Source organism: Poecilia reticulata, chromosome 15 (genome assembly GCF_904066995.2).
Source record: "Poecilia reticulata chromosome 15, P_reticulata-male-v2, whole genome shotgun sequence".
Classification (NCBI taxonomy): Eukaryota; Metazoa; Chordata; class Actinopteri; order Cyprinodontiformes; family Poeciliidae; genus Poecilia; species Poecilia reticulata.
Genome location: NC_088844.1, coordinates 12068591 through 12081442, shown reverse-complemented (window position 1 = coordinate 12081442; position 12852 = coordinate 12068591). Strand labels below are relative to the sequence as shown.

The window sequence follows — 12852 nt, the reverse complement described above, 5'->3', positions numbered from 1 at the left end:
TTGTGTATGCGCTGCTCACACCTTCCCCGTTCTCTCTGCCACAATACAGATTCTCCCCATCAGCAGAGCCTGATGGCTAGTTAGTGCGGCCACTGATGACAGCAGACAAACAGTTTTCCTGTAACAGTAAGTTGTTTCTCTGCCATTAGCACACTGAGCACCGCATACACAAGGTTGACTGGCAGCATGAAGACCCTCCTCCTGGCTATGATTGGTTGTTTTTGATCAGAAGCGGTGCGTTTCTTCAGATGGCAATAGTAGCTCAGGGAGGAGGTGGAGAAGACTGATCTTTTCACCGATTATCTGACTCGTATTATACTGTCACAACATGGTAACATTTTGAATGTGTATGTAAAAAACTTTTTAAATAAAAGTTATTTCCCCACCTAGAAACCGATGGTGTGACCTTATTATTGTTATTACCTTGTTATTTAATCTCAATATAAATCCAGCTGCTCTGTGAAAGCCTTGGAGGTTTGTTAGAAAACATGAATGAACAGCAAAATGAGAAACAAGGAACACAACAGACAAGTCCATGAAAAAGTTAAAGCAGGGTTAGGATTCGCTCCTGTCCGTCGGCCCCAGGGCAGCAGTGGTGACAGCTTAGCTTGCCACAATCAGTGTGTGAATGTGTGCATGAATGGATGAATGCAGTGTGAAGCAGTTTGGACAAGATAAATCACTACACAAGTACAGCACATTTACCATGAAACAATTTGTCAAGCTTCAAACATTTCACAAAGCACAATTCAATCCATCAGCTGATGAAAGAGCAAAAACTGGAACTCTGCCACGACATGACTGCCCTACTAAGCTGACACGTCAATCACAAAACCATTGCAGCTGTGGCAACCATAGTACAGGTGTGGCAATCTTTGACAGGACAAATATTAGTCATGCCCACTACAAAGTTTGGCCTTTATGGAGGAGCAATAAGAAGAAAGAAAATCAAGCTGCGTAGGGGACATCTGCTCAGGTCAGAATACATTGAAACAAATCCATTTGAGCTACATGTCAAACACTATATTTTGTGGATAACAATGCATGTCTCCCTTAATACGTCATCGCCGTAGTAAAACATGGTGGCATCAGCATTATGCTGTGGAGATACATTTCTTCAGCAGGGACAGAGAAAATGGTCAGTGTTAATGAAAAGCTGGGGCTAAATACAGGCTGAAGAGGAGGGTCTCCTTTTAGCAGCAACAAAAGATGTTCACAATAAGGTGGCAGAATATATCACAATATATTGTGTATGCAATATTCATATCGCAAAGGACTGAGAGCAATAGGTGTTCAATAATGTTTTCCAAGCATAATGAACTTGTAATTTACATGCTAATGTAATATTCAGCCAGTTTGTCAGAGTCTCACGGCATAAGATGCTCAAACGAACGTCATTGCCCATTGGCAGCTGATATGCTCATCGCAGTATTTTACCATTACTATATTAGTTGCAAGACTTTCTATTGTGCAGCCTTAAGTCACATGTTGGAATGACCCAGTCAGACCTTTGACATCCTTTAACATTTCCATTCCACTTGACAATTGTGCAACACTTTATCACAAAATCTAAAAAGAATACATTAATCTTGTCTGTGTGACATCACAAGCCCGTCTAGACAAATAGCATAATTGTATACCCGGTAATTTTGGTAAACACTTAATGAAAAACAAAAAAGTGGATACAGCCCAGCCTTACTACAGTGATCAGACTGAAAAAAACATCACTTAGCCTCACTGTTTCACCATTTGTGAACCAATAAATTGTTATTGCAACAATTTACTAATATTACGCCTGTCTCATGGCTCCATAAACTAAACAACAGCCAGAAAGCACAAGAGTTACTGGAACTATTTGGCTATGACAAACATAGTTTACATTAAACATATTTACAGCTATTGATAAAATTGCAAAAAAAATCATTGCACTTTTATGAAAAAAATAAATAAAACAACCTTGCTGTCCCTCTAACCCTATAATAGGTGGTGGTTCAGAGGGGGAAAGCAAATTAGGTAAATGAGGAAAATGATTCACTTAGCCTAATTGTGGGTTGTTGTCACTGTTTCGCAGAAAACATGTTGTTACGATGTGCACACACACTGTCCCACCAGGAGTCTGAGCTTAATCACAACCACCACAGAACTATCATTACCAGTCTGAGTGAAGAAAACCCGTCCACAGAGAGAAGGATTAAAAAGTTATGTTTTTTTTTGTTTTTTAAATCATGATTATTTGGAGAGAAAATGCTGTTTCTTTCCAAAGCTACGTTTTAAGCTTTTCAGGATGAATTTAAAAATAAACCAACAGAAAAACACACACACACACATGCTCACTCTCATGCAGCATCTTTCAAGCTTTCGTGTCTCTGTGAAAGTCTCCAAGGCATTAAATGGGGAGTTCTTATAAAGCGTGCCAAGAGTACAACTGTAAGCCCAGAGACCATTCAGGGTGAGATTTTGTTGTCACTTCACTCTCTACTTACTGATCTAAAACCCTGGAAACCCAGGCCACTTGCCAGTGATGCAAATGCTAAACTTTTAGTTGCTGAGCAGCTAATAATTTCCATGTTTTCCTGATGTAAACCATGCAAAGACAGGGAGGCCATGCACAATATCTGACCCAAACAACAGTTTAAGCGAGTAGATTAGGGTTTATTACTGGGAGATATTTCACTTCAATGATACTCAACTCTAGTTCTGCACTTTTATGTGCCAGTTTTTCCATATTCTCACCATTAGACAAGGGTCAGAATGAGACTGTCATGTTGTAGTAGCATTTAGTAAAAAATGGTTTGGGCATGCTGCTTGGGATTTGTCACCTAGTTTTAAAACAGCATTACCTTAAATATCAGTTATTGGTGGCGTGCCTTTAGTTTCCATTCCATGACTATCTATATTTTACAAGAAAAATGTACACTGCTCAAAAAAATAAAGGGAACACTTAAACAACACAATATAACTCCAAGTAAATCAAACTTCTGTGAAATCAAACTGTCCACTTAGGAAGCAACACTGATTGACAACGGGGACCCTCGTTGGGACAGTTTGATTTCACAGAAGTTTGATTTACTTGGAGTTATATTGTGTTGTTTAAGTGTTCCCTTTATTTTTTTAAGCAGTATATATTTCCTATTGTAAACATTGGAAAATGTAATAGTCTTTAATCTGCCAGCTTGACAGCAGTGTGCAGCAACAGGTGGGGAAGGGGCAGTACTTCAGAACTCTTCTCTACAAATCGCTGGACAAAAATCTAATTAAAATAAATGCATCTAATTCACAACTCCTTCAGCTTCCAACTTGAAAAACTACTAGTTCAAGCTAAAACAAATATATATATATATGAATATATACCGGTAAAACAAGGTCAAAATGAAAACATAAAGAAAACATTTGACTGTTAAGGTACATTTTACCACCCATTATGGTAAAAATGGATAGACATGCATTTTCAAACTGCTAGTGTTCTGCTGGGTACCCTCTTTAGGAGATCAATCTATGACGTCCCTACTACCAGTTCATACCCATATACTCAAAAATATATATGAATATCAAATTATTTATTTTTGATTAATTGCAGAGATAAAAAATGTATATAAAATTAATAGAAATCTTGCAATAATGCATTTGTGTACAACCCTGAGCATCCTGTTTCCATTAACTGTGCTCCTGATCATTGTTTGGGCCAGCTGACTCACTTTTGAAATATGTGAGATTTTGACCCCTGAGTAAACCGTGTTGCAATTCAGCAGGCTGTGAGTAGCATGGGGAAACTCACTTTAAAATCATCAATTGTCAAAGCAGGTACAAAAATAAAAACGCAGGAAGTGGATAAAGGGTGAAATTACTCCTGGTGGAAACGTCGCATTACACTTGGAATGGATTGGCTTCTGGACCATACTGCAAGCACGCAAAATGAACAGCAGCTTTCTTCTGCAGAGGAACACTTTTTACTGAGCTTAAGGCTCACATTTCCTTTTTTATAGACATAGCTTACGAACAGAAAGTAAGGCTAATACTCTCTATAGTTCTACAGAATGTAAAAATATTAATGCGTCAAAAGGGAATTTCAAGATTGAATTTGCAGTTATGCACATTAAAACAGACACAACACACAGAACAACCGTGGAGGCTTCAGAGATTATTGAAGATGCAGACGGCGTTGAGAAGAAATTTTCACTGCAATAACAGAGTGTGCAGTGTTGCAAACACAAATATTACAGTTTGGCTGTAATATGTTAAAACCATGCAATAACACTGCACACCAACGATACATTGGGTCTCTTAATTGGAACTGCGATAATATCCATGATGCACTATTCTACAAAGTTGCAAAAACCTTGATGGTTGGGAAAAACAAAAAGAAAAGGTTGAAAATGTTGGTGAAATGAAACAATAATATTGAAATGTTAAGTTTTTTGACCCTAATATGATAAATGATAAATTACAAACAGGCTATAATTCCTAATTATGTGACTTCTGAAGACAGATATACTGGATTTATCTAGGGGCGGCAGATTAAACCGGCAGACCTTTGAGAATGTTAAGTTTCCTTAAAACCATGTATTCTACTACTTCTTCTACTACTTCTACTTCTAACAATAATGCACTAATTTGAGTCAATCCCATAAAATGCATATAAATTAACAATCTAATTATAATTGCAGACAAAATATTATCATCTAGTTAAAATCTTTCTGAAACTTTCTTTTTTATAGTTATTGACTGACATTGTGGCAGAAGTTTTCAATGCCCCGTTGTTCAAGTCTGCACAGTTTCACCATTCACAGTAGCATTTGCAATATTTAGCAATTCCAGACCAGATGGTCAGTGTGGCTTAAAAAGAAAACAACAAAGTTCTGCAGACAGACTACCTGGATGCAGCCAACAATTTGAATTATTGTTGCGTGGGAAGTGATTACAGCATGATGCCCTTTGGCTCGCTCTCTAAGGTCACGTCACAGTTAATTTTCCGGGAAAGACAAAGCAGCGAGATCGTTACAGTCGATATAACAGTGGATATAAAAATATACTGGGGTTCTCATAAAATGGTTTCATTATGGTTCAAACTCTGGCCTTACCACATCCAAATATATATGCTATCCAATCAAAGCACAAGCAGATGTTACAGAGCTCTGATTTAAATAGATGGGGCTGAGAGAATCATTTGTTATGATCTAAATTGATTTGCATAAAGCTAAAAAGAGGAAAAAAAGGATCTAATTCTGTACTTTTTTGCAGCTACTAATCACAGTTTGTAAAACAGTTCTACTGCGCACCCTCTACTGACTTGTCACCATAGTACACATACATAAAATATTTTGTTAACTGCTGCAGGGGGCAAAGGTCAAAAGTTAAAGCAGTTTCAAGGGTGAGAAAGTCTGAAGCTCCGACCCACCAGGCAGATCAGCGACTGAAGCAGAGCAGACGTTTCCACACCGCATCCAAACTGCAAAGTCAACAAGAGGCGTTTCAGCCATGACGTAATAGAGACAAGATTGGGAAACGAGATGTTGGCAGGGGGAAAAAAAAACTAAGGGGCTAAACTGACAAACTATTGAGATTCACCCAGACAGCTCCATCATGTCGCATACACAGATGTAGAACAGCACAAACAGAAATGTTTGGGTAAGCTGGCGTGACGTGGCGCATGGCATGTCCGGAGGACTCCGACTCGGGGCCGGCCCCTGCTTAAGTTGTTTTCCTGGAAGAGTTCGAGATGACATGGAGCTTTGAGGAATGTACGGAGCAGCGAGGCAGCCACCAGGACATTCTCGAGGGGAGCCACATGTGTGCATGCACACATCTGTCTGTGTTCAGAATAAGACCAGCTGCTTTCCAAAATATTATATTAGAACACCATAAAATTTACTGATGGCCTCCTAAAACCCCATTACACAGAATGCACTTTAAACTAAGTGCAACATTGAAACACTTGAAATATTCCATGTTTTCTGTTCTGCAAACTTTTGACACAGAAAGCAGCTTCAAAGCAGTTCGCAGCAACTGCGTTCCTGTGATGCTGATAGCGGCTTCAGCTCCACCAAGCCAATGCGTCAAAATGACGCACCCTTGTTTTGAAATTAAAGACAAAATGAACTCAGGCTTTCTTGCAGGATATCTGTTTATCGTCACACAAGAATTGTTAGAGAGACACAGACAGAGGGAGAGGCTTATTACTAAACATGAATGGGTCAGTTATCAGCATTGAGACATAGACTCTACAGGGAACTGCATCTGTTCCTTATAGAGTCAATAGAGCAAGTATACAGCTATGCCCCTCCCTCACCTGTCAATAAGCACTGCCACTCAACTGCTTGACAGACGGCTTCTACACTTTGAAAAAAAATCTATAAATACTTTCTTTAGCAAAAAACAAGAATAAATATTTTTGTATTAACTGGTAAAAACATGATGATGATGGCAGCATCATGCTATTACTGTTATTAAAGTCACTTTAAGGGAAGCATTAGAAAGTAGGGATGCACAATATTGGATATTTGGTCGATATTCGATATGTCGATAAACTAAAACTCATTTGGCCGATAACAGATCGCAATACTGGTATTTATCCAAGGCTTGTAGAATCAACTGCTGGTGAAGTTTTTATTTAATGTTTTTCCTCCACGGTTAACCGCTCTCTCGCTTTCCCTTTTGGCCACCATGACATCATCATAATGGTCAGAATGGTGGTTCTTGAGATGGTTAACTAGGTCTGAAGTGTTGTAGGACTTTGCTGTCGCTACTCCTCACATCACTGATGCTGAGCATTCACCACAAATAGCAATTTTGCTATCAGTTCCCGACACTTTAAAAAATTTCCACACCGTTGACATTTTCACTTAGTCCTGCTCTCCCGCCGTGATCAGACCAGATAGACACGCGTGACGTCATGACGTTGTGCTGTGCTGCAGGCATCATTGTCACTGGTTTGCTTATAAAAACGACACCTTTTATATCGGTGAGTTATTTTGACGCAATGGCTGATGTCCAATATTAAATTTTACAGCTAATATCGGCTGATACCCATACAATGCCAATAATATCATGCATCCCTACTAGAAAGCCATGTATGTAGATTGACTGTAGACCAGCTACCTGAGTAAATAGAGTAATTAACCAAATAATATCATGCTATTACATTTGTGCTACTCTGTAGCAGACTGACAAAAAGTATATTTAGCAAAATACGCCCTTGAAAACTACTACTTCTAAATTTAGCAGGTATTTACTCTGTTTTTTAATATGACATAGATAATAACTGTATGCAGTCCTAGATCATAAACCTGCAATATTATGTCTGAATATTAATATTGAATGGGTTGATCACTGATTGTGATTAACCCAGGCGTTACTCACATTTTCTTTTTACATCAACACACTGTCTCTACCACTATCCTTGGACTTTAGCATCTTAGTCAGCACAATCTACATGAGAAATGAGTCTTAAAGACAATGGCGGTCAATGCATGCGGTCAGTTTATAAGGAAGCAGAATCTGAATACATGACCTCTGAAGTGTTACAGCCTACAATATGTTGCCTTTAAGCCGTCTATGCAATACAGTTTATCACTTATCGTGATAAATTTCTTGTCATGATAAGTATTTTGACTTATCATCACCACAATTATTTCCAACTGATGATGTTAAAAAAAACCTAATCTGTTCATATTGTCAATATTATTATTTGTACTGTTTACTCCACTGTTTGTTCAATGAGAGTGTAAATGAGTATCAATAAATTTAAAAATATGATTTAATGCAGCTACATTGTGAAGTCTGGTGATACAAATCACACTTTTTATGTTACTGGTGTCCTATTGAAGCGTATTGCAAATGAATATGTTTTTCAGGAGAGGTATTTGTGTTTGTGGGGCTATGATAGCAGAGTCTTTCAGTCACAGCCACCTCAGAAAAAAAAAATAGTTCTTATCAGTACATATATTATCATCACAATAGTACCACGAAACATTGTGATAAAACTTCAAGCCATATCACCCACAATACTGTGCTTTGCAATATTACATATGTAGATGCAACATAGGATGATCACAGTGCAGAAATGGGAATGATTGCTGTTTTTGCCTTAAATATGCCATTGAAATCATGTTGTGGATTTGTTTCAGATTTTGACATAAATGCCAAGGTTTATACTAAAGGCTATAAAACAGTGTCGCTCTAAAACTAACCCAGTCCTAATGCTAAGAGAAGCTTACACTGTTCCTCGCAGCTCCGCCGGAATCAGTTACGTTTTAAGCAACCATATTGAATGGAGAAATAAATAAAGAATAAAGAAAGACTAAAACATGAAAACCTTGAGATGTGCCCAACCGGTTTCATCACCTGTTCGCATAAGCAGACTCTTCTGCTGGGAAGCAAGTAAATTGAATGTTCAGGTCAACTTCAGTTTAGTCCACAAACACACATGGAAGCAAACAGGAACTTGTGTGGCGACACCTTGTGGTCAGAGCACGTAAGTTCGGCTACAACTTTCATGACTTAACAGGGAAACTCTTTTTTAACTTCTTTAAATTTAGGGCCTCATCCACCGACAAATTCTTTTAAAAAATCTATAATTTGCTTTCCTTTTCAGCTACTTTATGTATTGGCGTTAAAGTCACAAAGCAATAACTGGAAACATTAATTGCCTTGTCTTAATTGCTTTGATTGATTCTTCCAAATAATGCACAAGAAACTTAATTTTGTGCCACATGGTATCAAGAAAAACCAACATGTCCGCCACTACAACCATACTTGCCTATCAATTAAGTATCTGAAAGAGTCGGGTAGTTGCTACTTTGTTACAAATATTGAAAGTAGGACATTTTAACTTCACTGGAGTTCTTTTTTTTTAATTATTATTATTATTATTCATTTACCTAACAACATGATTTCCAGCTTCTTACGGTCCACACGGAACCTCTCCTCGGTCCACTCCGGGTCTGCTAGCGGATGGGGCCCGCTGAGGTCCTCCTCTGATCCGGGGAGAGGGGAGTCGGTGCTGCGCTCGCTGTTTGAGCCCTGGTCCGACTGCTGCTGCTGCAAGTATCCGCTCAGAGTGTCGCACTGGGCAGCCATGGCGCCGCACGGTAACTTTCTCCAGGGGCCACAGCGATTTGACTTTTAAAGCTAGAGTTAAATAAATAAAAAAAGAGACAATAATAAAAATAAAAAAACAGACGTCTGTTAACTTTAACAAAAAAATCCGTCACTTCGAGGCGTCGTGCGTGCTCATTGTAGGGCAGTCGAAGTTTTTATTATTTATATATATATTTTTTTATATTTTTTCCTCCGCGGTTACTTCAAGCCCAGTCGTTTTTCCCCCCATTGGACAGACTCCTAAAAGTAGGCAGCAGCAGCAGCAGCTCAGAGATCCGCTCGCTGTTGTTCGTCTGTCTGCAGAGTTAACGGAGCCTCTACCAGCACACATACCAAGCAGCTCCTCGGGAAAGTTTCACGTGTCAGACTCCTCCCAGAAAGTTTTAGAACACCCCCCCACCCCCTCCTCCTCCCCGGGTTCCTGCGAAGATCTCTCAACTTTTACTGGTTCCGAGAAAGGTTCTGGATTTCATTTGTTGTTTCTGGTTGAGCAACTTCATGCATCACTTGAAAGAAGCGGCTACAGCCACTTTTACACCTCAAAACATGTGCATTCAAAAGTTTTTTATAGTAACAAAAGGAAACACGAAGCCGTCTTGAATCCCACAGGGAACCAACGCATGAACGGAACCATAGAGACATTTAGAGCAGGCCATCTTTGAAATTAGATGCTACATGTCACTGGCCACTTTATTAGGAACACCCTGCATGTACTCGATTCGAGTGAGTCTTATGCAGTTCCTACTGATGCGCTGCTGATCCCCCCTTTTCCACCACCTTCCAAAGCTACTGTATTGGACTGAGATCTGGTGACAAGAAGAGGGGTATCAGTGTCCAATGAACTCCTCGTCATGTTCACGGATGCAGTTTGAGAGGACTTCAGCTTAGAGTACATTTCCTGCAGAACATAGCCATCAGAAGACGGGTAAGTGATCACAAAGGGGGAGATGTATGCAGTACTTAAGGTGGAAGTGGTGTTTCAACAATGTACAGTTGGTTGGAAAGAGCGCAAAGTGTGGCAAGAAAATATCCCCCATGGGATTACACTACCACCACCAGTCTCAATCGTTAATAAAAGCAGGATGAATCCATTCTTTCATGTTGTAAACACAAAATCCTGATCCTGAATATTGGTGCTCGAATTGAGACTCATTAGACCAGACAACATTTTGCCAGTTCTGGTGTAAGTTTTAGTTCCAAATTTATTTTTCTGTTAGCCAACATGAATGTTTGGTCTGCTGCTGTTGCCCCATCTACTTCAAGGTCAACATGTTGCACATTCAAGAGATGGTATTCTGCATACCCTGATCATAAGTTGGTTATTTTAGCTATTGTTGTTTTTCTCTATTGTCCATTCTGGCTAATCTCCTCAATCATCAAAAAGGAAATTCTTCCACACAACTAGATGTTTTCCTGGACCACCCAGCAAACCAAAGAGATGGCTGTGCATTAAATCCCAGAACATTGGCAATTTATACAATATTCTCCATCTGGCAACAATCACCACATCACATTCAAAAGTCACTTAAATGACTATTCTTCCTCAGTGCAAGTCATTTTCACCACATCTACTTGTCTAAATTCACTGAGTTGCTGCCGTGTGCATGGCTGATTTGCTATTTGCATTAACAAGCAACTTAACAATGTGCCGAATAAAGTAGCCAGTGAGTGTACATAAGGTGTGATTCTGATTCAACAGGGGAGTAACTCTTTGTGACCAATAATGACAGCCCTAATCTGATTGCTAGACTTTTTCTTATTCCAATTAGCATGTTGCCGAGAAATCACATGCCATTTGTTGCCACCAGCAAGTTTATTCCAGATATTTTACCTGTCTTTCTAGAAGTGCTAAAACTTATTTTTAAATTGGTTGGCTTTTAAGTACAGTACATCCACTTTCAAGAAGATTGATGTCATCTATCCTGAACTAAAAGCACTTTAATATTGTGGATCATTTTCCTTCTTTTTGAGGTAGAGACTTCTTGATGGCCATGGGCTGAAAGAAAACCGATGTTCTCAATGTCCAATTTCAGGCGTCAGGCTCGTTTCCTATACATCCTAAATTATTTCCTTTCATCTCAAGGTAAAAGTTTGGGCCAGCAGGTTGAAAACTGGATACAATTGAGGGTTCCATGACCCAGACACTTTTGAAAGTTTACTCACTACAGTTTAGATAAACTCGACAAATCCTGATATCAAACAAATATCCAGTCCAAATCGTGCCAAGATCTTTTTGCCTAAAGTGTATAGTTTCTGCCACTTGCTATGGGATATTTACTTAAATAATAATGGGGTGAGCCAGACAGTGAAGGAGTTGGGAGCACTGTTGCCTTGCAACAACAAGGTCCTGGGTCTAAATCCCGGCCCGGGGTCTTTCTGCATGGAGTTTGCATGTTCCCCCTGTGCATCGGGGTACTCTGACTTCCTCCCACAGTCCACAAACATGACTGTTGGGTTGATTGGTCTGTCTAAACTCTCCTTAGGTGTGAATGTGTGCCTGAAAGATTGTTTATCCTGTCTGTCTCTGTGTTGCCCCGCGATGGACTGGCCATCTGTCCATTGCAGGATCGCCTAAGCCGATGCCCATCGACTACTGTAGATGGGTACCACCACCCATCATGACCCCAGTAGGGATAAGCATGTAAGATAATGAATGGATGGATAATAATGGGGCTGTATGCATTACTTTGACCTGTGTAGAGAAAATTCATTGCAAATTTAAGCTTGTGCACCCAGTTGTTTGAAATATACAAATATATAACCACTGAACTTGTCTGTCACAACATCTATTGCATCATAATTACTGCACCATATAAAATAAAACGAACATTTGAAATAATGAATGCTCGATTATATAGCAAAAGAATCTTTGCCATAATAAATCACCTAAAATGGTTTCCCCCTATCAACTAACTACAATCTGATCTCGTGAACCAAATTGGCCTGTTAAAGAATGGCTTTTAAGCTGAACGCAGACTTTATCTGCATCATAAAACCCTAATTTATCTTCATATCCTACAGGAATTAAATAATAAAAACTGTTAAAACCAGTTTACCTTATGTGAACACTGCAGATTTACTACACAATATGAACTGCATAAAATAAAAGTACAGACCATAAAATGGCATCCTCATAAATAATGTCTGCATGTTATACGACTAGAACTCAGAACTATTTTGTTGTGACATACAATGTCATTCCTTGAAATGAAGTTTATTTTATGCCAAAATATAAATGATTTTTTTAAAGTATAGCAAGATAAAAATTAAATGCTTTGCAAACTGCAAAAATGTAACTGTAAAACATAAACACAATCAACTGAGAAAGCACGTTTGCATCCCTTCACATTAATAAGCACTAATGAACATTTTAAAAGAAAACTGGAACATATTCATTAATCTGTATTTGCTAATTGTACAAGAACATTGGGACAGCTGTTGGAGAAGATAATTCAATTTTAATTTATAGAACATCCTTTCTATTTTTATTTCATCACTCCAGCAAAAACACAGTAATAACCACAGTCCACATAATTAGGCATTTGGCAAATAGACCGAAATTAAATAAAACAAATCGTGTGGAGGGGAACAGATAACGCCTCATTAAAAACGGCTTGGTTAGTTTAAAGTGAGGTGTGCCATCTAGTGGTCATGTAGACTATAAAACAGACAATAACGGGGTTAAATAGTCCTCCTACAACACATTGCATGAGGCGTGCTTTATAAAAAAAAAAAAAAAAGTAAATGGAATTCATA

General features: G+C 38.7%; 1 protein-coding gene across 1 annotated transcript in view; it reads right to left on the bottom strand.

The window, feature by feature from the left end:
• Positions 1-9466, bottom strand: part of bicc1a (BicC family RNA binding protein 1a) — a 70264-nt gene extending 60798 nt beyond the window's left edge. Inside the window, exon 1 of the mRNA XM_008429252.3 lies at positions 8877-9466. Within this exon, the coding sequence (XP_008427474.1) occupies positions 8877-9075 (199 nt within the window). The 5' untranslated portion in view covers positions 9076-9466. The remainder of the gene's footprint in view (positions 1-8876) is intronic.
• Positions 9467-12852: the final 3386 nt, after the last annotated feature.